Here is a 26,103-nt window from a genome sequence, read left to right as displayed (position 1 = left end):
TGCCCGAGCAACAGCTGCCGCGGAGCCGTTTACAAACAGTGCCCCGAGCGCGGCGCGGCCGCTCCCCCGCGGCGCCTCGGCTCAGGTGAGGCAGGGCTGGGGGGCACCTGCCGGGGGCTCCGGGCCCCGTCCTCCTCTTCCTCACCCCCGCCCGTTCCCCCCCTCTGGGGGCACCTGCGGCAGGCGCAGCCCCGTCCCTCGGGCGGCCTCTGCCGTGAGGGGCCGGTTGTGCGAGTGAGCGCGGGGGGGCCGGCGCCGCCGGCATGTCTGAAGGGTTTGGGGCGCAGCCCCCCCGCCGGTGTGAAGCGGGGGTTGGAGCCCCTCTCCCGTGTCCCCCGCGCTGTCCCGGCGGCCGTGGGGGACAGGGCGAGGAGGAGGAAGGGCAGCGCGGGGCCGGGGGGGCGGAGGAAGGTCCAGGTGTGTGTGGCCGCAGGTAGCGGCCCCTCCCGCCGCCCCCTCCCCAGCGCGGGGCGGGCGCAGCGGCGGCGGCGGCYGGAGCCCTTCCCAAGCTCCCTCCCACCCCAAAGTTGGCGCTGGCCCCGCCGTGCCGCTGCCGCCGCTGTGCCGCCCCCTCCCCTGCCGCCCCCGSACGGGGCCATTGAACACCTGGGGGGTCGCTCGGGCCCCCCCGAGGCGCCGCGCCGGGCCCGGGGGCCATTCTCGGCCGGGGTGGGGGTGTGCAGCGAGAGGAGAATATTTCTTTGTGAGTCAAAGATGTTCCTGGAAGAAGGATTTGTAGTAAGTGGCTCATGGGGCGGAGAGGGGGGGGTTGTTAATGAAAAGTTTATTGATCCGTTTTTGCCAGTTTTTGTTTCATTTACCTTTGTCTTTCAAAGACCAAACCCTTCCCGACCATTTCTTTGGCATCGTGTTTCTTTTTTTTNGCCTCAACTGACTTCTTAAGCAAACAAAAGAGGTTGCCAGGAGAGGACAATAAAATTCTAGAATATCCAGAGATTGGATTTCAATCCTGTTCCGTGATACCCCCTGGACTTTCTGTTTTGGGGTGTGAGGTGGTTTTGTTTGTTTGTTTGTCTCCCACACAGAAAACCTGCACCCAAAGTAAGGTCTATGTTCTTTAATGAGCCATCCCATAAAATGTGCTGTGTGACTCCCAGTAAGTATTTGAATTGAAGTGTAATAGTTTTGAAGTGGTGGGGAACAAAAATCTTTCTGTTGGGTTATTGATCTGCTGATGAAAGGCGTTTGAATGTGAAAAGGGTTTAGTTTAGGGGGGTTGTTTGTTTAAAGTTTTTTTTTTTTTTAAGGCAACATGTTTTTTTTTTTCATTTTTGAAATGACCTTGAGAGCTTTAAAACTACATCAGTTTCTACCAGTGGGTTTGAGGGGGAGGCAGGAGCAGAAGAATCTAGTGAAAATCGAAAATAGAAATAGGAACTGAAGTAGAGCTGCACTGAAATATTTTCTTATAGAAGTATGTGAAAAGGGAAGTTTTTGTAAGAATGTGTGAAAAAGAAGAGAGGGAAATAACGCAGTTTCAGATGCAAAGGGAGGGGAGAGAGAGAAGGGAGCATATCATTCTTCACATTTTATTAGGCCGTGAAATGCAGGAGTGATATGATCTGGAAGACACAGAAATAAAACGCCTAACTACAAGTTGAATAGCAGGCATTGACTTGCTGACCAATGCTTACATGCTTGGTGGGGGCTGGTTCTGTGCCTGCAAAGGTATCAGAGCACAGGGCTATGACAATGGCTTGCAAATGCTTTAACGCCATGTTTTATTGCTCTTAGGAGCTCTTATTAACTGGAGGTTTGGGAATACGACTAAGACTTTAATTTGGGATGTCCACACTGAGCTTTCAGCCTTTCCTTGGATAATGGAAAAGGACAGTTGCAAATAAGTAGGATAAACTACATTCTTTGGCAGAGGGGGAGGGAAGAGTGAGAGGGTGGAGGAGGTTTTTTTTTCTTTCTTCCCCTTTACTAGTTCTGTAACTGAGTCAATATTTTAAGATCTGGAGCAGGAATGTGGCTTTGTGATCACTGATCTTTCTGCAGCGTGTTTTTTTAATGAGCAATCTCGTCATGCTGAGCAAAAYACTTGGGTTTTAGATCTCACAGCTCTTTCCTGAAATCAGAATCYGAGTTTTCAAGTTTTGCCTTTAAGTTTTTGAGGGTGATGAATATGAAAAACAAATAACTTTAGAACCACGGTTATTACAGTGATTATTGATTGGCTTGGCCTCCAGCCAAGCAACTCTTCTGCATGCACCAGAGTTGCTGATTTAAATTCTGTGGATTCTTTTTCATATGTTAGCCTTTTTTAATCTTKAAACAGCATATCTGGCAATTTAGGAACAGTAGATCAGTTTTTAGTTAAGGTTGTTCAATTATGTCTTCATCGCTTTGGAGTTGGTTGAATGACTTGACATGAGATTAAGCACAACAAAAGAAAAGGCAGGGGAACAACAGCTGCCTTCCAGTACCAGAGCTCCAGATTCTGAGCAGTTCAGCATTTTACCTTTTACTATTACGTGGTGTCAGGTTTAAATGTGAATATTTCTATTCGCCTTTGTAAGAAGCTCAGGCTCTCTGATAACACATCAGCCACTCAAAGCCTGGATGTTCGTGTTTTGGGGGTTGTTTTGTCTCCTGCATTTTGAAGAAAATGATCTGAGCATCTGATACTGAGGAGTGAATTGATCTCATTAACTTTTAAGACAAAAGTAGCAAACAGTCCCCACTAGTTTGTACTTGTTTAGTTACTGTGTGGTAAGAACTTTAAGGTGTGTCCTTAATGGCAACTGACGATTCTTGCTGCGAAGCCTTGTTTATTTTAGGTAGATGTTTTATACAGAATTTCCAGTGGGACAAATTACTCCACTGACTGCACTTACTCTTTCTGAAGGCTCACTGTGAGCATAAGAGAGTAATTTTGCCATGCTGCAATCAGGGTATATTTAAAAATTGAAGCCATTAAGTTTTGCTGTGTATTTTAAGGCTTTTCCTACTTCCTTTGTTTAAACATTCTCAAACAGTGCATATCACAGATGAGTTTAAAACATTCATATGGCACTGTTGGGGCCGAATTTAAAATTAAAATGAATACTGACGTCCTTGTTGATCAAAGTAGAAAAAGCATTTCTTTAAATAAGTGGATGTTTTCTGGTTTTGAGTGTGGTAAGGAGGCTATATTGGTATCTTGTAAACAAAGTTTCATATTAAGTAGTCTTTAGAGAATGGCTTCCAGGCTTCGCATTAGAGGATTTCTTTCTTTTCCTCTTTAAGTAAATAATGTTTTTTGGTTTTGCTTTGTTTTGGTGAGGCGTGGGGAGGGCAAGTTTTAGGGTAGGGGCTAGAAAAGAGAGGAAGATAATAAACTTTAGCACCTTTTTATCAGACTGTCTTACACAAAAGGCTGCTTGATTCTGGTTTCCCCTTTCATTAGATCACACTCCAGAAATTCCTTTTTGAGCASTTATTTCTAACCTTCAGAAATATCTTCTCTTACCACTGTATTTTCATTTWGAACTATGCTGATAGATTAATACCATATTTTATACAAAGTGCTAAGTTATTACTGTGATCAAGGGAAAATTATTTTAAAAGGGAATGTGGGTTTCACTTAGACTTTCAAAACAGTGATTACAGTAAACTTTTAGTTACAAAAAAATCTGAAGAGTTTGCAATTAAGAAGCTCTGGGGAAAYGTTCAGTAAATTTTAACTTCCCTTTGTTCTTAGGGACTTTTTGTTGTYCCAGCTCTTTCTAACCTGAATCTTGGTTTGGAATGCATTGTCCTAGGAAACGATTCCATCCAGTGTATATGTAAATACACTCCCTCTTTCCTGTGTTATGAAATGCTGGCATATGGAAAGAGCAGCCCCCCCTTGCCCAAGGTAAAATGGGCTGAGCTTTCTTTTCTTTGCAAGAGGCTGAAAGAAGAGTTTGACCTTTGAACTCACCCTCACACTTCCACGCTGCTTTCAGGATGATTAAATAACCAAGGATATTTGCCTGTGTCTTATGCTTATTTATCTGACTTCGAATGTTGTAATACTTAACTGTTGAGGTATTGTCTTTAAATATAGCAGGACAGTGCCTTTGGGTTGCAGCAGGGCTGCCATGTGCCAGCTCAGCTCTCGCTTGGGAGACTCTGCATTTCCAACCCCCCTCACAGGCTCTTCCCACATCTCACAACTGCATTATTTGCAAACTGCTTTTTGCTTTTAAYGGACTCTGTTTGGGCCATTTTTGATGACACCACCTCTCCCCCTCTCCCTCCTTTTTTAAGGTGACTTTAGGAACAAAAAAGTTTTTCTTCCTGGTGCATGAATGCGCTGAGGGGATTCTGCTGACTACTGTATGCGTGCTTTGAGAGAGATGTGACTCATACCACAAGAGATTTGCAGCTGAATACAAAAGTRAGGAAAAGGATATGACCAAGCTATGTAAGATTCTCAACACATGTTGTATTTTAGGATGAAAAAAGGATTTTTTCAGTCTAAACTTACCTTGGTTTTTATGTTTCCAAATAGAAAGCTTCTCTCGCAAAACAGTTTGCTTTTAGAAACCAACTTCTTTTTTTTTTAAGTGAAATTGCTAAATAATCTCCTTTTGTTGCTGATGAAGCTTGTTTGTGCCAAACGTGGGTGTATGTCAATGGGAAAAATATATTAGAACTTCTACTGTTATAATCATATGACTTTGGTCAGAGCATAGTTTATAGCTTATCATAAATCTAGCACTCTTGATTCTTCCTCCTTTTTTTTTTTTTGAGTAGTGTGATAAGAGCAGACTTTGCAGTTTCAAAGTAGAACAGCTTACATGCTGGGAAGAATGAGTTTGAAATTACAAATATACGCAATGTATGTGTTTTTTTGGAAATAGAATGAGATGGAATTGCTTATCAGGCTGGYTTGAGGATTTCAAAAGAAAGTACAAGAGGAAATGTGGTTGGAATATGCAGGGAAATCTATGTAGATGAGGGTGACTTCAAGATTGGAGCAGAAAACCAAGCAGAAGTGAATAATTGACTGGAGGGTGCTTTTCAATGTGCTGCAGATTTTATGTAACTAAAAGTATCAAAGTCTGAGTTTGTTTATGTGCAATAGGTACACTTGCATTTCTCACTGTAATAAAGGGAGCGCAGTTTGCCTCAGATTGAGCTGCATAGGGGAAGCTGAGGCCCTTGTGTTCACACTTTGTTGTGATAGTTGAGACCTGGAGGGTTCCCTCAGCCTCTTCTCTCTCTTTTGGTGCTCAGGAAGAAGCAAATTCAATGTACACCAAGGAGTGATGTTTGGTACAGTGTAAGGAAATGTTAAGGTGGCCTGGAGAAGCCTCATGTTTAGTTTACCTTTCCTGTTTGTTTCTAACTTTTTTTTTCCCTTTTGCTGGTAAAATTGGTGTCTGAAATTGGTTGTTTGAAAGCTCAGATTATTGCAGATGCTGTCTCTCCTTTCTAGACCAGCTTGGCTCTGTKCAGCCCAGGGTGTTGGGTACATCATCACACACATCCCTGCAGCTCACTGGGGTGGGGTAATTTAAGACTGGGGAAGGAAAAAGTCTCCAGCAGTCTCTGTGGGAGATCTCCCACCTGCATGGGGGAAAGGAGGCAGCTGCTTCAAGTGCCTGTTTTTATCCCTTTTATATTTTARTATCTTGCTGCTAGTCCAGGGGGTGACTGAACTACAAGGAAATGTCCATCCCTGGCCTGTGTATTTTGCCATCTCTCAAGAACCTAATTGTGGATGTGTTTGAGAGTGACAGCTTCCAAGTGCTCTGCAGAGGAGAGGGCTCAGWTATTTCTGTTTTCCTTCTGAGGTGCAGCAGTTTGAGCTGTGTTGGGTAAAAGCTGGATTCAAAGCTGAAACCAGGTGAGAGCACTAGGGCACATTAATAGCATTAACAAAGGGAACTCTTTGGAAGTGACCACTTCTCTCAAATTCAGGAATAGTAAAATAATCTCTTTTCCTGTTATTTCACCTATGCCGCCCAAAGGGATGCAACTTGCCTATAATTGCTACAGAGGAACTCTTGGCTCTTGTGTAATAAGGAATTAAGTCTAATTTGGTAAACTGAATTTACCACTTCTTTGTTGTTGTGGCTGCTGGAGAGACCTTACATCTCTCTGCCAAGAAGTAAAAAAGTCAAATTTGCTTTTAAGGTCTCTGAAAAGATCTTCTTTTAAAGAAAACCAAGACTAAACATACCAGGCAGTCTGTGTAAGGTGAGACTGACTCAACAATAAAAATGTATCACTCATTCCAGCGAGAGCCTTTACCTGCTGTGGAGAGAACAATAAACTGTTTTGTAAGGTAAGGGGTCATTGCCAGTTTAAGTGCATGTAACTTCTTGATTTAATGAAGTTGCATCATCCTATTGCAGTGGTGAAATATGTCCCAGACTTATTTAAAATAGGATTATTCTTGTGTCTTTCAGCTTTTCTACAGCTATTGGCCACTTTTATTGTCTAAGGTACACTTTGCTTTTGTGGTTCCTGAGAATATGTCTCCTAATCTCAGGAGAAGGAAAGAAGGAAAAGAATCTGGCAGGTTGAGCAGTCCTTCTAAACTTTAAAAGTCAATACTTATTTGTAGTGCTTCCTCTTTTAATGCCAAGAATTAGKCTCTTTTATATTTGCTCTTGCTCAGTGGAGGAAAAACATGTGCAAAATGCTGCAAGCTTATATGTTCCCTGCTTTAAAAGGCCTAATTACATCTTTTGATAGAAGAGGCATTCAGTTCACTGAGGAGACACACTCAGCTCATCCATCCTCTGCCAAAACACTGTTAGACATATAGCCTTAAAGAAAAAGGGACTCCACAGGAAAAGGTTTTTTAGAGAAAGGATATCCTTTGTTTTTATTAGTATAGATGTCTGAGATGGGGGGAGGGAGCTTTCCTAATATTGTTCATTATTAACTACGAGTTATTTTCCACTGCTGATTAAAATCCTGTTTGCGAGACTTCAGGGGGAGAATGACTCGCATGTATGTCTGTTTTATCTGACTACAAAAGGGCTTTCAACACAAAAACCTTTCTGAAGTGTGTGTGCAGAAATGCCTGGATAATAACAGTCTCCAATTCTGTGTATGTCTCACTTTGGTTCTGTTTTTGTGAATTGTTTTAGGCTCATTGTGTTGGAAATCTCTGTGGTGTTGTTAGAAGGGACTGTAACTGAGCTTCTCTCTTAGAGAGGATAAAAAGGATAAGCCATGAAAACCCTTCTAAGAGTTTAAGTTTAGGATAACTTTGAAATCTTCAAGCCTGAAGGATGAAGACTAACGAGGGGGACTTAAATTTGCAGATTGAGGGAGTGGAAATTCCAGTTTAGGGTCATCTTTTATGTTCTCTTTTCAACCTGAACATCTTGGTTTTGATCTTTCCTGCAACTGAAACAAACAACTCTCTTCCTCCCCTTCCTCCCCCTAAATCTCCGTTTCCTTTACAAGTGCTCGTGTTAGTTCTTTATCAGGCTGAACTGTTAACAAAGTATTAAAAACATTTTGGTGCTTGCACAGTTGGTATAAAAGAGAAGCAGCACTGGGTGTTGTACTCACGTGCTCCTCCACTAACAAAGAATACTCTGGGAAGTTGTGTGAAATGATCTACTGTTAAAAGATGGAAGGGAGTAGCTCTTTCCCTCCCTAGAAAGCAGCAGAATGCCCAGTAATGAGGAATAATTCATTGCTTTCTGTGCTGGTCTGCAAAATCAAGTTTATCTGGGCTGACTTTCATAACTTTGCAGTGTTGTCATTTAAGTTGTAGGCAATGGGCACTCGTATTCTTGAGAAATAAGGTCATGGTGTGTGTAGCAAATACTGCATCATCTTCCCCAAAATGAGGGACTATCCCTCCCTCAGATTGGGGTAGAAAAGACATTTCTGCCTCACGGAGAAAAACCCCTCCTGGCCTCAAGTGTGACACACGCACGCTTCTGCTGAAGCGCAGAGAGGAAGTTCGGCGGTTGCCATAAACCCCTGCTACCTGCAGAGACAAACCTGAAACTTGGTGCTGTGGATTTTGGAAATCTGACTCAGGTTTTGGGACAGTTGGTGAGTGGGAACCTCACAATGAGACTTTGACTGTGTGTGGAAGTTTAGGGATGCCAGGGCACACCAGAACTGCTCCCAGCATGGAACTGGGGTCACTGGTGGCTTTTGTGAGCTCCACACATACCAGGAAACTGGAGGGGCATCTCAAAATCTGGAGCTCTTAAATATTGTTACRAACTATTTTAGGGTGGTATTTGTGCTTAACTTTCTAGGTGTGGTGCAGCTGGCTTAGCTTTATGCAGTGATCTATATGTGTATTAAAAAAATGTTCTAAATAAGTTCAGTTCAGCYTCAGCTCTGGTTTTATTTGAGGATTTGAAGTTTATTTATGCATGAGCTGCTCTGCCAGAGATCARTGTTACACCTGAATACAGCTGTGCCCAGATAAAATAGATAATGTGCATAAGGTAGTTTTTTTTTATTTGTGGTCTCAGTGAGGAAAAAGTGAGGTTAGMTGGCTTGCTTTATCTGTGTTCCTTAGGTAAGACTGGAACAAATACAGCAAATCTTTGAAATTGAAATTTAAAAAAASAAGGTGTTCAACTTGTAATTTCCAATTAGGCAATCAGCAGTGTCAAATCTATTTACCAGCAATCTGTTCTGGGGCATAAACACACCAAGAGGAAAGAACAGTTCATGTAAAACGACTCTTAATATCCTGAAACTTCTTGAAACATGAGGAAAACTGAAGTTGGTTTGGTTTTGTTTTTTTTTTTAAGTGGAAGTGAGACTTGCATGCAAGTTTCTCAAGTGCAATAGACCCAGTAAAAAATAAGGTGGTTGATTGTGATTAAATTAAGGTGCAGCAGCTGGAAGAAGCTGGTCAGCTGAGCAGCAATAACTTTGCTGCTGGCCTTGAATTTGAGAATCTAAGAGTTTGTTGAGGTAGTTGTGTCTGGTTTTTTATCTGGAAGAGCAGAAAAGTAACTTCAGTGTCCTGGATTTGGTTGTAACTCTTCAAGTTTTCTCACTTCTCTTTTTCAGAAAGTGTTGCAGCAACTGCTTTAACTTCTGTAATTGTTCCTGCTTGCTTTCTGCAGTTTAAGAATAGTTCTGCAGCAYGGAATTAGCAAGGAATAGTTGTTTTTCCTGAGACTTGCCATGCAACTTTTATTCCCAGTGCCTYTGTAATGTTTAAAATGGGAAATTCAATGGTTAGACTTTGCTGTTCTCCAAAAGGTGTGTCTAGAATTTTTATTACATATTCATGGAAATTTTGAAATGCAGGRAGTAGAAATGCAATAAAATTACACCTGATAGGTCATTTCCCAAAGAAATCTTCGAGACTGTAATATGTTGTCTTTGGTTGTGTAATTTAATGAAAATAAATTRAATCTCTCTACAGGCACGTAATTAAACTTTTCTCTGTTTTAATAATCCATTTATATGCAGCAGGGTTTTGGTGTGGTTCTTAGGTTGTGTGGCGAGTGCAATGAAAACAAGATGTTCTCATCTGTCCAGTGGAATCTTTATGTGTGTTTTGTGGTGCTTATAAATATAATGGGTATCGCTGGTGAAATCCCTAGCCAAGGATGACTCAGTTGTGAGCTGAAGTTTGCTAAATGCTCAGGCTAAAACTATCCCAGTAGTTTTATTCTTTTCTGCTTCTCAATTTAAGTATTATTTTAGTTGCATCAAGTGCAAGAGGTGGCACCCTGGACCTGAGAGGAATTTTTCACTTCTGGACAGGTGACTCCAGGAAGAGTCCAGGGATGTTTTGCACCTGCCCTGTTTGCTCATCTTGGAGCAGCCCCTGGAATCTGTGGGCTCTGAGCTGGGCAGGAGGGGCAGGGAARTCACAAATGGGATTTCTTGATTTGCTTTATTGTCAGGGGGATAAGTCATTCTTTATTTTCAGCATCTGTAGCRAGTTTATTGCTTTTCAGCTATTGGAAGGAAGGATTTCCTGTTTTGTTCTGCTCCTTTACTCAGTATCTCTGAGTGATTCTGGGGTGTCCTTTAGTCTTCTGAAAGTGAAAGAAGGCAGAAGAAAGCCAGGTGCTGTATTTTATTTGTTGAGCTCACGCACAGACCTTCAGCCCCAGTCTGTTGCAGGTTGTCCAGTTTTCCAAGGAATTGATAGAATTGAGGTAACTCTGGACTGTTTTGCTGCTGCCTACAGGGTTTTGAATAACAGGAATGTAATTAATCAGCATTTTTGGTCCTCAAATCCGAGGCACATTATCTTCAGTAGGAAGAAGGGTTTGTTACTAATGGATAAAATCCTGRTGGGGATATTTGGTTTGTAGTTCCTGCATGTGTTGGCTTGTCTGAACAGCAAGAGCATAAAATCCTGCCTCCTTGTAAAAGCCATGGATCTAATCAGAGTGAAGTGAGTAATCACCAGATACAGAATAAGACTAGAGCTGTCTAACTCACCTCCTGACTCYGGGACTTTTATTCTTTCTTCTCCTCACTTGAAATACATTCCTGTCTAGTTGCATTTGCACTTCTCTTTGGAAATGCTACCTGCAGGATTTTTTCCCAGTCTGTGGGTGCTGTCTCCTATGTATTCCAGAGCAATAGCTGCCTGAGCTGCAAATAGGCATTTCAGATTGCTGAAACAGGAATATCTTGCTCTGCTTTGCAGTGCTGCCTAGAGGATGAGCTGTGGCTGGTTCTTAGAAGTGTTCAGAGCCTCCTATTAAAAACAGTGGAAGCACTGAGCAGCCAGCCCAGCTTGGTGCAGGGTGTAAAGGGTTTTGATCTATGGCAGAAGTCTGCAAAGGGCTTCAGACCTACTGATTCCTGCTAAAACTGGCCCCATGTTCCTGTTAAATTGCTCTTGTGACCCCGGTGTTGGTTGTGCACTCTGAATTTGTGTGGTTGAGGAGAGGTTCCTTTTCTCAGACAGATGAGATGGGGTTGAAGTAGCCCCATTTTCAAAGATTTATCAGAGAAAATGTTATTGATAGAGGTGGATTTTTCACACATCACTGACCAACCTGAGGCCTTCCCTAGATGTGATTTTTGCCTGTCCCTTAAATCCTGATAAATCCTGGAGCTGTGGCTCTCAGTGTTTGTGTAGAGCTAGGTTTGCTAGAGCCATGTGTGGTCCATGTGAGAAGAGCTCTCTTCTCCCTCATCTCACCCCAGAGTGCTGGGAAGGACAGGGCACTGAATGTGGATTTTGCTGCTTCTCATCTGTTTCCTTTCTCCAGTGACTCAATTCTTGTTGCTCTGTTGTAGTGCTGCAAAGAGGGAGCGTAATAAACCCTAATTGGCTTTTTCTGTTTGTAGACATGAGCAAGGAAATAGTGGATGATGAATCCCAGCAGTTCATTTTGTGGGACTTCAGGCACTGCCCTTTGGACCTGCCTTCATGCCCCAGAAATGCCTCTGGCCTCTCTGTAGGATCATTCTTGCACCTCTTCCTGCAGAGCACTTCCTTGTGGCTCTGAAAGTGAATGCAGTCAGCTCTTGTTTGTTCCAATTTTTTATCTTGTCTGGATTTTTTTTTTTTAATTTGAAACATAAGTTATTTTCAGGCAGATAGTCACTGAGCTCTGCTGCAGCATGTTGGGTAAAAAATACCTCYTAAAACTACAGGAGAAATAGAACAAAAAGGCAAGTTGAAACATGAAGTGTAAAACATGCTAACCAGCAGCCTTTGATATGTTTTTTCCTGATGTTTTACAAAAGGGAAAGTTTTTTGAATACTTGAGCTTCAAACTTTGGTTATGGTTTCTTTCACCTGCCTATAGGGAGGGAAGGAAGAGTTGAGCTTAGTGGTGAGCTGAGTGGGGAAGGGAGAAAGGCAAAGGCTGCAATAGAAGCAGAAGTGTCACCCTGCAGCCTGAACCTGCCTATTACAGAAGATTTTTGAGTCAYTGTGCAGAGAGAGGAAGTGTTAATCATGGCAGTGATAAAACTGAAAATGGGGATAAAGGGCGTAGTTAGAAAAGAGACTTTGGCTGCAGAAAATCCAGGTTCTGTCACCATCAGCAGTGACTTGTTCCCTCTTACACTCCACCTTACCCGGTGAGATTCTCCATTTGTGTTTAACTTCTTGTAAGTCTCTGGCCTAGGCCTGAAGCAGCTTGGGTTAAAAATACTGAGAAGMTTCTTGATATTACATATGCTGATTGTGTAAACCTGGGTTAGAGGACTGTGCAGTGAAGAGACTTCAAGCTCTGGAGATGGAGGAAAAAAAAGAGAAGCAGCTGGTAACAATAATTTTTACCTGTTACTGGCATTCTGGTGGGATGGTGTGTTATTTTYTATTTTATTTTCTGTGTTATTTTCTATTTTATTTTCTATTTTTACCCATCTACATTAGGCCCCAGGATCTTGTGGTCTGCATGGTGGGAAAGGAGGTGCTGACTTTTGAAATTAAAAGCAAGGAATGTTCTCAGGGCAAGGCTGTAGTGCAGGAAGTGGATGAAGTGTTTTGAGGTGTTGGATCCATAACTCCTACCAAATGAATTGTTGTTCTTTTTTCRGTCAAATGAAGCAAAAGGTTTCATTTTTTTCAATATAAAAGCAAGGCAGAGGTGGAAGTTGAGGTGAATTTTAAATTCTGACTATGCCCATGCTGTGTTCTGCTTTAAGAAAGTTATGCTCTTTAAGAGTTATAGAGCATAATGAGTTTTGGAGCATATTAATTTGAGTCGTGTGGTCACTGGCCAGCTGGTTCTTAGGAAATAATTTGCCAAAGTTTGAGTCAGATTTTGAATGAATTCTTTTCAGTAGTTATTACTTTATTTGGAAATGTCTCAGAATGATTCGTCTGCAGTTTATATTAGTCTTGTATTAGTTTGCTAGACTTTTCCTTTATCCAAAATTTGATCAGCTGGAGTCCTGAACTCCACAGAAACTATAATTTATCAGTCCAAAGAGTGGTGCCCATGAAGTTGCTGGTAGCAAAATAACTCTATTAGACTTAAAGATTTGAATGGGAGTTGTGATTAAGAATTTGCTTTTTATGATGTAATGGTTGGCATTTTGAATGATTTAAAGAAATCATCAGAAATTTATATCAAAATTTGAGATGTTCCAATTGTCCCAGCCCAAAACTGTCACCGAGGTTGTAAATTTGTGGGTGATAGGAAAAGCTTTGAGTGGTGGGGCTGGTGAATAGTTTTAATACAAAGATTTGTGCTGACACTTCCTGTGTACCAGAACTATAAAAGCTGATTCCAAGCTGTCTGGTCTTAAAAAAAAAAAAAAGCAGCCTTTTGCTCAACAGCCTTTAGAGGACATACAAGTGAAGTTTTGCTGTGGTTTTACAGGTTCAAGGAAAGGTTACATGTGCTGCTGTGTTTGTTATGAATTCAGGACTGCACTGAAATACGACTTCAGCAGCTTTATATAACTGGGTAGGAGCAGGGTTAGGAGAGACAGACAAAGTATTGTAGAAAAATAACAGTTGTAAACAGAGGCATRTTCAAGACCAAATGATTTCAACTGTGGCAGGTAAAAAAGTGACCCAAGTGCCTTCTTCTTATCCCTCACTGACTCTTTAAAGTATGTTCTGTGTATTCCGTGCACCTGGTAGTTCTCAGTCCAAATATTTTCRTTGTTTGGGAGACAATACTTCTGTTTTGAAAAGTCTGACCAACTGTTTTCTCTCTTTCCCAGGTGCTGGAGTTCTTTGTGGCACTGAACTTGGCCTTGAATACATTTTACCCAATGCAACTATTTGAAATGTTTGTACAACAAAACTAAATGCAACTGACTGTATCTGTAGACTTGAAAAATCTGAAGAAACAATTCAAAATAACCTCATCCCATCACTAAGTGAACCTTCGGATACATTTGCTGGGATGTGTGAAAGCACATAAAGCTGAAGAAGAAACAATTTTTTGCCGGTGGAAAAAGAAAAAYCAATCTTTTCCTGGCAGTTTTTCCAGCTCAGCRAACTTGTAATCACATGTGGGAGAACTCTACAAGTGTCCTTACTGCGATCAGGGAGCACCCCCAAAGAAGTGCAGGCTGCCATCGAGACATGTAAAAGGGAGCAGAAGGGAGGAAAGATGCCCACGCAGCCTCTCCTGGCATACATGGACGGACCCGACGGAATCGGCAGCACCGTTGGGGCGCAGATGGAGAACAGCGACGCCTCCATGACCATTAAAGGAACTAACACCATCTCTTACAAGAGCTTGCAGGAGAAGTTCCTCATGCAGGCTGAGGGCTGCATGCCCCTGGACTGCATGTTYTGTGATGAGACTTTCAAGCACCCCGAAGAGCTGGGGAAGCACGTGTTAACCCAGCACAGACCCACGCTGTGCGAGCCGGCCGTGCTGCGCGTGGAAGCGGAGTACCTCAGCCCTCTGGATAAATGTCAGGTAAGAACCAACTCTCCATCACCCAGCAATGAGCAGGACAGCGAGGAGCTCAGCTGTAAAGTTTGTGGGCAAACGTTTGATAAAGCTTTTGACATCGAGGCGCACATGAARAAGCATAAAGATTCTTTCACGTATTGGTGTAATGTCTGCGGACGAAGATTTAAAGAGCCGTGGTTCCTCAAAAATCATATGAGAACGCACACTGGAAAACCAGGTTCTAGAAACAAGCACCAACAAGGTTCTGAAGGCCCCATAACAATAAATGAGGTGGTGCAGGAGCATGTAACTGAAAATGTAACGTCACCTTACAAAATCTGTATGGTTTGTGGTTTCCTATTTCACAATAAAGAGACTCTAATTGAGCACAGCAAAGTGCACACCAAAGAATCGGTTCCCAACGGTGAAAGCCCCCAAGTGACTGCTGAAGTCAGTGCAGAAGAAACGTCTCAAAGCCAGGARTTTTTCCAATTCTTGAACTTAAGACCAAATTCAGTTCCAGAAAAGGACAAACTGCAGAAACTTGCGAAATGGATCGCTGAGCTGGATCCTTTCACCACATACCAAGCATGGCAGCTGGCTACCAAAGGTAAAATTGCAGTTGGCCACGGGCAGATTAAAGAACCGGGGCAAGAAGGAAGTACAGACAACGATGAGTCATCTTCAGATAAAGAAGAACTCTGTGAAATTTGGAATGCAAATAAAGGTGGCCAGGCTGAAACTACGGGGAAGTCAAAGGTAAATAAAAACAGCAGTTTCACAGGGAATGGTAACTTAACCCAGGACAAACTGAAACATCCCGGTGGGGAAGTGCCTTCTATGGAGATGGATTCTAAATCATCCCAGAACAAAGAGAAGCCAACGCACTGCTCCGAGTGTGGAAAAGCCTTCAGGACATATCACCAGCTGGTCCTTCACTCCAGAGTGCACAAGAGGGACCGGCGGGGGGATGGAGAGACTTCCACTGCTGCCAGGACCTACTGTGCCGATATCCTGGAGGAAAACGGGGCAGCAGAGAGGATGGAGGGAGGCTCTGAGGATGGCTCTGAAGATGGGCTTCCAGAAACAATTAATTTAGGTGAGTAGCACTGGGAGCACTTCAGTTTGAAGTGGCTGTTTTTGAGTTGTTTGGGAACTGCTTGGAGCCAAAGAATGCATCGTGCCTTTCTGTAATCTCCTCGGAACGTGATAGGAAATGTTAAAAAACTAGATARGGAATGTTGTGGGGGAAAGGGAACAGAGGGAAAGGAGAGGGAAACGAAGGTTTGGATGCTGCCATTTTGAGGTTTTCAGGTTGCTTTGGGCCTTCTTGCAGATACGAGTGAATTGTGGTATTGGGATCACTGAAATAGTTTTAATGATAGTCTAGAAAAGGTCGCTGTTTACTCACCCCTTATCTCTCTAACTTTACTGGATGTTTTGGAGTGTTGCATATCCCTCCTTGCCCAGCACGTTTTTACAAAGAATATTTTTGCAGAAATCATTGCAATTTCATGTTTTTTCCCCTGTACCTTGTAAGGCCAAAAAACGTTCAGTGCTTGATTCCAGCAGTTTGTAAGACCCTGAGAAGTAAAGAACAATTTAAAACTTCTCCTGTCTAACTGCAAATTCAGTGTTTGTTTTGAACAATAATTTGAAAGCCTGAGTGTTAGAATCAACATGTTTGAGTCATTCATGTGAGGGCACAGGCTGTTAATATGTGGACCTGTATGGAAGAGGTGTATATTTAACTCCTCTGCCTTGGAGGATTGCTGACAGCGTGGATGGGCTCCATCTGTACATTACCCAGGATTAATTCTGCATGTCACAGTGTCTTAAAAAAGCAAGTGATACTGGATGATTCCTTAATTGAAAAAGATTGCATGGCAGGGGACAAAAGGACTGGCAGAAAGTCTCGCAGCTAATCTCCCATTCTCCGTGTGCCATGTTTAAAGAACAGACACTTGCATAATCTCAAGGCARGACACACGTACAGAATGTCCTGGCACTCCCACAGGGCTGACTTGGCYATTTCTGGTAATGTGCAGCCCTTTCTTTTGCCTCCAGTAACAAAGGAATGAAACGATTACCTAATGTGARGTTGCTTGTTTTGTTTCTCAGTGCCTTATCCTAAAGCAGAGCAGATTTTGGTGTGAGCTGCTGAGTCACAGCTCTGGAGACACGAGTTGTTTGTGTAACTCAGCCAGGCTGAGCCTAACRCAGCATTTCCAGGAGAGAACCTTCCCAACAGGCAGGAACCTCAAAGAACGCTTTGCAGCTCTATTATATATGCAACTTCTTAGTCACGCCAAAGTCTCCTTCCTCCTGCTGCTTTCCAGTCAGCCTTGCCCTGGCTGTTCAGTGGAGTTGTCTGGATTTTCAGTGGGTGAATTCTCTGCTATTYCACCGTCCCTGCCGCCCTCCTGTGGCACCTCCTGTTCCCTGCAYTGGATCACAAACACTTGGCATCCCAGGATTTGTTCCTGGAATTCAGGGATCTCCCATCAGGTCACACCCCAGCACTTCCCCACTCTATTATAAACGCTTACAGTGAAATATTCCTCATCAAACCTAAGTATGCTTACAGTAAAACATTCCTTACCAAATCTAAGGATGCTATAGGAAGTATTACTCATCTCTATATAGGCAGCCTCTTGATTAGCACAGATTATGAGAAATAGTATGATTATGAGGATTAATTTTAAAAAAAGTATCTTTGCCTTCCTTCCCCATCTCCCCACCTGTGTTTGGCTGTTGTGCACAGAGCACATTTTTAGTCTGAATCATCCCACTCACACTAATTCATGCATCCCCTTGAATAAAATCATACAGTTTGACTGTGTGGGTATTCAAGATGGGCCATTCTCTTTCAGGATCCTGTAGGTCAGTAAAGAGAACTTTTTTCTTCTTTTTCAAGCCTTTGTTTTGCATCTTGTTTGTTCTCTGGGCTCCTTGGTCACAGTCACAAACCACAGGGTTCTGACTGAAACCTTTTAAACTCTTGTGCTTTGATTACTCAGAGTGCAGCAGAACAGAGAAAAAGTTACTTGTAGACCATAGGATTTGACAGCAGTTCATAATTCTTTGTTTCTTCTTAAAAAAGACGGTTTACTGTTCCAAACAATGCTGCAAATTGCCATTTGCTCCTCATAACATGCCTGTATTTTCTCCCWAAGATAAAAATGAAGACAGTTTGGAAAGAACAAAAGTTAAAACCCTYGGAACCTCCAGAGAATGCAGCTACTGTGGAAAGTATTTTCGCTCCAATTATTACCTCAATATTCATCTCAGAACTCATACAGGTGAGTGGGGGCTTCACCTTTGTGGGAGGGGAGGGGAAATCTGCTGAATGCCTTGCATGGAATGTTTGGTTTTGCTTATGAAAAACTGAAATTGCCTTCAAAATTATCGATATTAAGAAAAGTTTAATTCTAAGAAACATAAGTAATTGCAATTTTATTTTAATTATTTGCATAAGTAGAAATGCTTTTGTATAGGGCTAATTACATCAAGCATTGTTAAAACCAGTGACTTCAAAATTTTAATTTTTTCTGCTTTTTAGTAGTGTAGCAAAAGTTTAGAGTTTGGTTTTGATWTATAAGCCAGCCTATTTCTCACGTGTTGAGTTGGTTGTCTGCCAGCTGTTGCTACCTGGGGAGAAGCTGAGTCTCTTTTTCAGCTCARCTCCTTTTTTTGCATAGCCAGACAAACCCTCCCTGCTCCTGCCTGTGTGCTCCCTGTGAAACAGCTCTGTTTGCAGCTGAGCTGTCCCRTTTGGGTTGGGAATGGGACACTTGTGGGATGATCAAGGGCTAAAACTCAGTTGGGGTTGACCCAGAGTTCCACTTGTGCCCATCTCTGCCAAGCATGTTATCAGCTCCCATCTCATCTGTACCAGTGTGTGGAAACATCCTGGCTTAGCCAGAAGATGTCACTGTAGTCAGTAAAAGCATTAAGAACTGTTGTTTAAATGATTTTGATGAGTTTGGGACTTAGAAGTGCATGGAAAAGCAGAGAAAAATCAGTTTTATTGTTTCAGAGTCCACGTTATTCTTCTGCATTTGTGATCTAGGCTTCAAATCTCATCACTTATTTACTGATCATTGTGTGTTGGCAGGTGAAAAGCCGTACAAATGTGAATTCTGTGAGTATGCAGCAGCCCAGAAAACTTCCCTGAGGTATCACTTAGAGAGACATCACAAGGACAGGCACGGTGACGGCACAGCCGACGGGAAGAGYGACAGCAAAGGTTCCCTGCGGGGTCAGGAGACGGCGCTGTCGTTGGCTGCTGATGCTGCTCCAGAAACCAAAAATCTGAAGAGGCTTTTCGACGGTGCCAAAGATGCTGAGAGCTGCCCACCTGCCAAGCAGCAAAAGGAAGTYCTGTCCTTGAGCAATGCAATCGGCAGCACAGTCTTTTTAAAAGTCAAGAACAATTCCAGGGAATCGAACAAAGGTTCTGTTTGTAGCAGTTTGATTCAAATACCTGAGAATGTGCCTGCTCCTTACCTGGAGAAACTAAAGGTTGAGAAGGAGACAAAGGAAGCTCAGCCTGTTGTTCCTCATAAAAGAGAGAGAAAGGCTTCTGTGGCATCAGAAGAAGATGATGTCCAGTATATCTGTGCTTTTATTGGTGGGAAAAATGTGAATGATGTGCAAGAATGCAGCGAGAACTACAAACGCAGAGCCGCCGTGGACTGTCACGAGCAGCCCTTGGACTTGTCCAGTAAGAGTTCCCCGGAATGCTCAGTGGTTGGGAGCAGAGGCCTKCTGGCCCCCAGCACCTGCCCCTTCTGTACCTACAGGACCTTTTACCCCGAGGTGCTCATGATGCACCAGAGGCTGATGCACAAGTACAACCCTGACACGGTGAACAAGAACGGCATCAGGAGCAAGGCCGTGGCCAAGGCGCGGCGCACGGGCTGCCCCCCGGCCCTGCTGGGCAGGGATGTGCCTCCTCTGGCTTTCCATTCCAGTAAAAACAAGGCTTCCCCATCCCCACAGCAGAAACCATTGCAATCAGGGAAAGCCAAGCAATGTGCCCCTCCACAGAACAAAGCCCCTCTCTTCTCAGCGAGCGAGGCGAGCAGCACAGCCCCGAGTAACCTCAAGTTTCACAAACAGCAAAGTAATATTGGAGCTCAGGCRAATAACTACAGACAACCTCAGCAAGAAGTGCACTCCAGTTCCAGTATCTCTCCAGTACTGGACAGAGTAAAAAGATCTGAATCTAAAATCAAAGCTCTGRGTGCCCCGGTGACTCAGTCTGGTCTGATCAGCAGCAGCACGAATGGGGTTCTGGAGTCTCACCTCAATGAACCTGCCTGGGGCTGCCCCCGAGGGAGAGACTATCTCTGTAGTAAATCCGGGAGCAACGCAGCTCTGGACTATGGGGAAAGCTCTTCCAAACGGATGAAACCCACCCTGGTAGCTGTGGACCACCTGGACTCTCCGATGGCTAATTACAGGAGATACGAAATGAGCAGATTTCGTGTTGCAAACAGATATGCAAATCTGCTACCTCAGGAATATCCTCGCACCAAACCCGCACCCTCTGTTTTGCCAACCAAACAAGGGCTTCTCAGTTCAGATGATGTTGATCCTCCTCATGTGTTGACTGCTCTCAAACCTTACGAGCCATACAGCTCTGGATCACTTTATGGCTCCTGTGGACCTGGCAATGGCCAAGTGACCAGCTCKGCAGGAGAAGGTACAGTACTGCCATCCTCCTCACAGCTACACCTCAGCACGGGGGTGAATGGGGTACAAATGTGTGTGTGCCCACCTTGAAAYGCTGAAAATGCATCCTTTTATCGAGTCCGCTCAGTGCTTGGATTTGAAACTTTAAATCCAGGTTCAGCAAACTCCTGGCTCATGGAGTTAGGTGTGGAAGGGCTGAATTTTAAACAGTGTCTGAAATTCCTCAAGTTCTCCCTCCATTCTGCCATGCGTCTCTGATAGCAAACATGTATTGTTTGCTCATCAGAGCAYTCCAGACATGGTAACTAATCCAGGATATGGAATGAGCCTTTCTGCTTAATATGCCAGAGGTCTTGGACCATCTGGAATATTAATAAAACTTCTTACAGGAAAAAAGAAAAAGCTGTCGTGGACAAGAGGTCCCTTCAATAGCAGAAAAGGATGTATTGCAGATCATAAAACTGATTTAAATCGTAGTCTTCTGTTCTTCAATGGGGATTTTTTTAATGTTTTACTTCTAGAAGGAACAGAATACTTTGTTAAATCAAGACAACAGATTTCTGCTATTCTAATTATGGTGTAKTAATGCTCTGTGGAAACTTCAGGGCCTCGCAGAGATCAATGATTTGTGATGTATTGGGAGAACTCTGGTACTTTTACAAAACACATGCTTTTTGTTTTTTATTCTTGGTCAACATTTTCAAAACCGAGCAGGAGGCCAAGATGAAAAGGTGCTGGGTGATATTTAAGCAGTTGTCTGACTATTTGTAGAAGGTGGTATTTATGACTTTAAGCTGAGGTCAGCATGGACTTAGCTACAAATACAGGACTTTGAATTTTGWAACGAAGATCCCATTATAAAAATGAATAGCTTGTGTGTGCTGTGTAGTCTTAAAGTCTGTGAGGTTGCTGAACTCTGAATGCTCCCATTCTCTGGAAGCAGTAAAGGTGCTCTTCTGAAGCAGGCTGGGATGGTAACAAGCAGGGGTGTGTTCCTTAGGTCAGTGCAAACTGCAAATCCTCAATCTGCATTTAGTTATAGGGAAAAAAATGTATTTGCTCACTCTGTTCTGGTTCTTGTTTGCTTGTTTTAAGGTTGTGGGCCTCAAAAATATATCAYATTTATATACAAATATGCAGGCTTGCCCTGTGGGTTATAGAGAAAGGGGAGGGAAAGTGTCACAGTTCTGTGTCTGAGCTGGGCAGGGGTAGAGAAGGAAAAACACCACAGCTGAGTCACTGAAGGGGTGGGGAAATGGAGTTGATTCCTGCTTCATGCAGGGCTTTGTGTACCCTGAATTGCTGTGAGAAATGTAAAATTTCCACAGGGGGACAGAAGGTGCAGTCCTGTGATTCTGGTGATGTGAGAGGGTAAATGCAGAAGGGTCAGTGAGGGTGTGCAGGGATGGAATGGCAGTGCTGGAGCTGGGACAGCCCTGCTGCAGGAGCAATTCATGATGTGCTGTTCTTCAACAAGAACTTCACTGGAATCCTCCTGCTGCTGATTTTGGGAGCTCCACCTGTGCCAGAAAAATGGGCTTTGCTTCCTCCTTCTTGGTGCAAGCCTGGAGACACTGCCCTGCAGTCAGGAACTTTTCACTGATTSTTGGTATTTAGATCTCTCAAAACTCTGGCTGCAGCTGATTTGACAGCATTGTTGTCATGGAAATGAGCATTTCATTGTTCATTCCCCAGTGCTGGCTTAGGGCAAGAAAAGCAACTTTTTATGGCTGTTACCTACATTGGAAAGGCTTGTGAAACAAGCCCTCCTCTCTGGGTTTTCTTAGCAACTTCAGTAAAAGCCTTGGGCAGGAAGATGTACATTTGTAAGGTTTATTTCTTAATTTTTCGGCCATTTTGCCTACAAGTACCCAACCCAAAACTTGATAATTCTTAAGAGGATGCAGGATAACAGCCAGGCAACCTCTCAGTGTTAGAATTGTATTGTGGTGGAGACTGMAGATAAAAGTTTCTTTAATTTCTTTCTCTTTTTTTTTTGGTGAGAAGCTGCAATACAACTGTTTCTCTCTGCTCACAGCTCCTCAGAGCTGTGTTTTGTGATACCATCTGCAGAGCTGTGCAGGTGCAGACCCACAGCTCTGTCTCTTCCCCTCCTCCTGAACCCTGCTGATATTCTAAATCCTTTCCTAAGGACCCGGGTGCCTTGTGGCAACATCCTCCAGGTCCCCCGACCATGTTGTGTCGCATGTTAAACGCTGGATCAAGTTGTCAGGAGAATATGTTCCACTTGGCAAAGTTGATTAAAGCATGATGCCTTCCCTTATTGCTTGTAAGCTTTGCCATCCCGTGTTGCCCTGAAGAGACAGAAACATTCTGAAACCACTCACTTTGTGTTATTTTCAAATTAGTTGCCTTTGCAATGGCAACATGTTATCGAGGATAACCTGGTGGCTGATTGATTTGGCAGGGGCTGCAAATTAAAGACAATTGCTCGTGACACACTCCAATGGCTCCGTGGATTCTGTTGAAATATTAATTTAGCTTTGCCATTTTAATTTAATTAAAGCTCACGAGGTTTTTTTCCATGTTGCATTTAAAGCTTTCACGGAATATGGATGGCAGTTGGGTTTTTTGGATCCTGTGGGAGTAATGATTGTGGACTTTTTGCCTTAATTTTATGAAGTGTTTTTGACTGCTTGCCTAAGCTAGTAAGACTTAATGTGGAACAGGCATTGATTTCACATATATAAATCTGAATTAATGGTCTCAGATAAACATGAAACTACCTGTATACTAGGCTGGAAATTGCTTAACAGAGATCTGCAAGYAAATGTGTATTAACACTCCTTAAAGTGTCACGAGTTCCATGTAATCCAGGATGGCAACAATGAAGTATCCCCAGTTCTCCTCTCAAATACTCATTCAAAAACTCAGTTTCAAAACAAATACTGGAACAGAATTAGAATTAACGGTGCAGCACCTCCTTAGGTGAGGCCTCTGCTGTGGGATGAGTTAAGCAAAGACATTTTTGTCTTGCATATAAAATGAGTGAAAAATGGAGCTCGACATCACCTGGATAAAACTTAGAACAAAGGTGTTAAATTAATCTTTTTGTTCTCCTGGTATTTGTACTGGATCCTGAATTTCCTGTAATGTTCTGTTAGGATAGGAATATAGGATAGGCTGCTYTGAGGCCTGACTGGGAGATGATTTGTTGAGGTATTTTGGATTCTGGATGCTGCTKCACACCAGAGATGAGCAGGAAATAATCCTAACTCCCTTAAATGGTTTTTTTTTTTTTTTTCTCTCTCCAGGAAAGAGACCAGTGTCATACCAACACTTGCCTGGCACTCTGCTGCAGAAGAGAAGTTTTGAGCCCTTCGTGGGGAGCTCCCCGTTCAGACCCAGTGACAAGAAGAACTGAATCCCTGCAGCAATGGTAAATAAACCCTCAGAACTCATTTATTGCTGAAATGTTGCACGAGTGCTCCTGGTATCGATGGCTGTGGAAGAAATTCCTTTTATAARAAACTGTGCTGTACTATTTCATAGCCATATACCACAAATTTCATATTTTTTCCCTTTCTTTTCCCCCAGGTCTGAGGACACAATGCATATTCCACGAATTAGAGCTGCAGTTCATCCCCTGAGGAAGAGTAACTGGTGAAAGCTACTGAACTAAGCTGTGATTGTACTGTATATAGAAACACTACAGTTTTATAATATTGGTTCTTTTAACATTTTGTACCAAATAGCCATACAAAGTAGTCTAAACAATTGGGTTATGAAGGTGTGTGGAGAATGTATATCTTGACCTTGACTTTTTGAGTATTTTTCATTAGAATTAATTGACCAAATATTAGGTAGTTCTATTTTTACATACTTGAGCGCTGCTGAAGAGTTTCTCTTGGAAAGAATATATATCGTTGCACCTCAGGTAAACTGTAAATACTGAAGTTGAAATCCTGTTGGCTTAACGCTCCTTTTTCATACRAGTGAAAGTTTCTCATCTGTTGGTTCCTCTCCTGTTGAACTATGTTAGTTTTTTTTTACCACGAGTTCCAAATAAACTGTCTGCAAGTGTGCAGTTGATAAATGTTGTGACCACGAAGGCCCCGGTGCTGACATTGCTGATCTGCCTTGGCTGGGTGAGCCCAGGACGTGCTGCAGCCTCTGCTTCTCTGCACTCCTTTGCATGGGAGAGGCAGGCAATACTTGACATTTTGGATTTCCTGAMATCTGCTTGGATTCTGCTCTTGGCATTGGTTGCTGTTCTTCAGAGAAGCCTTTTAAACACCTCTGCCACCATCCAAACCGTGCAGCAGGAAATCCCTGGGACTTGCTTGAGAACAATGATAATCTCAATGTTTCAAATGTTTGCTTCTGTACTAAGCTCCACACAGTCACATTTAGAGATTAAAAAAAACTCCTTTGCACCTTTGTCCAAAGCTGTAGAACCTCAAACAACAGACTTGAAATATGAATTTGGGATCTCCAGACTTCAAAAGGGATGTGGCTGTGGTGGAGCCTACTTGACTGTGCTTGGAAGCTTCTTGATGTCAAGTTTTAGCATCTACTGGGTGTTTGAAATGAGTGAGAAATAACCTGTAAATGGGAGAATATCTCCTTTTATTTTTTTGTGAAGACAACAAGAGTTTTTTCTAATGCACATGCAGTTTAATTTTTGTAAAGGGAAGATGGCCAGTTACCAGCCAGTAAAGCAGAACTGTTGCATATTTTGACTTGCCTTCCTCGTTTCTTCTCATGAAGTTGTAGTTAMGAGTTAATAAATTCCTTCTGTACCTGGCTTTGACTTCCATATATTTTAGTAAAACAAACAAACAAAAAAATGAAATATTTTGCACTGTTCATTTTGCTCTCTTCCCTCCTACAGCAAATGTAAAATAGCAAAACCTAGAAACTCTTGTTTTTTCATTATGCAACTTGAGATGTTCCAGTTGTCTTGGTTCCTGTAAATGGGACTGGTTTTTAATGTCTCTGTAAACTGGCAATGGAATGAAGTGCTGTGTATCAGGAAATTGTACACTATTGACCTGTTTTCCTGTTCATAAGCTGAGCCATATGTACATAATCTAGATTTTTGTTTTTCCTAGTTTTGCACTTTTATAGCCTATTTTTTGAAGGTGAATTCACTTGGAAAAGGGTTAATCTATTTTTGTGTGTGATCTGTCCCCGAGCCCTGTGCCACGCAGACCGGGGCTGCTTTTTAACATTTTCAGCAAACAGACCCAAGGCTGGTTTGTTTTTAATCTCCCTTCATGCTGGTACCGTTTCCCTCAAGGCTTTTTTTTTGGGCTTGGAATGGAAAAATGGACCTGAAGACTCCATTCCATGGCAGCACCACCCTGTGCTTCAGAACACACTTTGCCCATCAGTATTAACTATTGGGATACTACTGGTTTTGTATGTTCCTTTGGAAATAACAGTGCATATATAGAGGTACAAATTGTTGATTTTTTTTTCCTTTTTTTTTTTTAATGTATTTATTTCATTCCATTTTGTTCTATTTTAATTGTTGGAACCGGAAGTCGGCAAGCAGCAGGCACACATTACTCATTTAATTTATGATGTATTTCACTTTAGTTGAGTATATTATTACATGTGGATGTAAATATAGACTTGGTGTTTTGCAAAAACTCGTTTCTGTGTCTTGCTTTTAAAGCTTCAAAGGAGGTGCCTGGAATTTCATGTTCACTTGACCTTTCGCCATCCTCGCGTTGCTGGGGGAGAGGGAGAAGCTGCCAAAAACCAAMTCCAAATTCATGTTCAGTTACATGAAAAGACTGAGTCACTCCCCAGAAAATCTGTCTTMATATAATGAAGAAACTTCTGCTTTCTTCTCTTGCAGTTATTTTCCTTCAAGAAAGGAAACTGAGTTATTAAATGCATTTTTTGTGGTGGTAGCATTGAGGGGAGCACGAATTGTATTTTTTTTTTTTTGTGAGACTTCATAATTTGTATTAAATTATTATTAAGTCTTTAAACCGAGTGAGGGGGGACTAATGAGAGGTGTGGCCTTGTGGCTGTCCCAGGCTGGCACTGATGAAGTTTGTGGGAATACAGGGGGTGAAAGCTTCAAATGTGGGAGCTCCTGGGGTGGAGATGAACCAGTGAGTCCTGATTGTGCCTGTGG

General features: G+C 42.6%; 1 protein-coding gene across 3 annotated transcripts; it reads left to right on the top strand.

The window, feature by feature from the left end:
• Nucleotides 1-25,615, top strand: ZNF217 (zinc finger protein 217). Of its 3 annotated transcripts, none has more exons than XM_057380727.1 (6): nt 1-85; nt 13,603-15,387; nt 17,465-17,590; nt 18,406-19,998; nt 23,264-23,388; nt 23,547-25,615. In XM_057380727.1, exons 2-5 carry the CDS (start codon nt 13,998-14,000, stop codon nt 23,371-23,373), a joined length of 3,219 nt encoding a protein of 1,072 aa, XP_057236710.1. In that variant the 5' UTR covers nt 1-85; nt 13,603-13,997; the 3' UTR covers nt 23,374-23,388; nt 23,547-25,615. The 3 variants fall into 3 exon arrangements, with proteins under 3 accessions (XP_057236710.1, XP_057236709.1, XP_057236711.1); XM_057380726.1 differs by lacking the exon at nt 1-85 and adding an exon at nt 174-738; XM_057380728.1 differs by lacking the exon at nt 1-85 and adding an exon at nt 4,214-4,387.
• The last annotated feature ends 488 nt before the right edge of the window (nt 25,616-26,103 follow it).

This window comes from Malurus melanocephalus, unplaced genomic scaffold, assembly GCF_030028575.1.
Source record: "Malurus melanocephalus ecotype Western Australia unplaced genomic scaffold, MMel_1.1 scaffold_469, whole genome shotgun sequence".
NCBI lineage: Eukaryota > Metazoa > Chordata > Aves > Passeriformes > Maluridae > Malurus > Malurus melanocephalus.
This window is presented reverse-complemented; position numbering and strand designations above follow the sequence as displayed.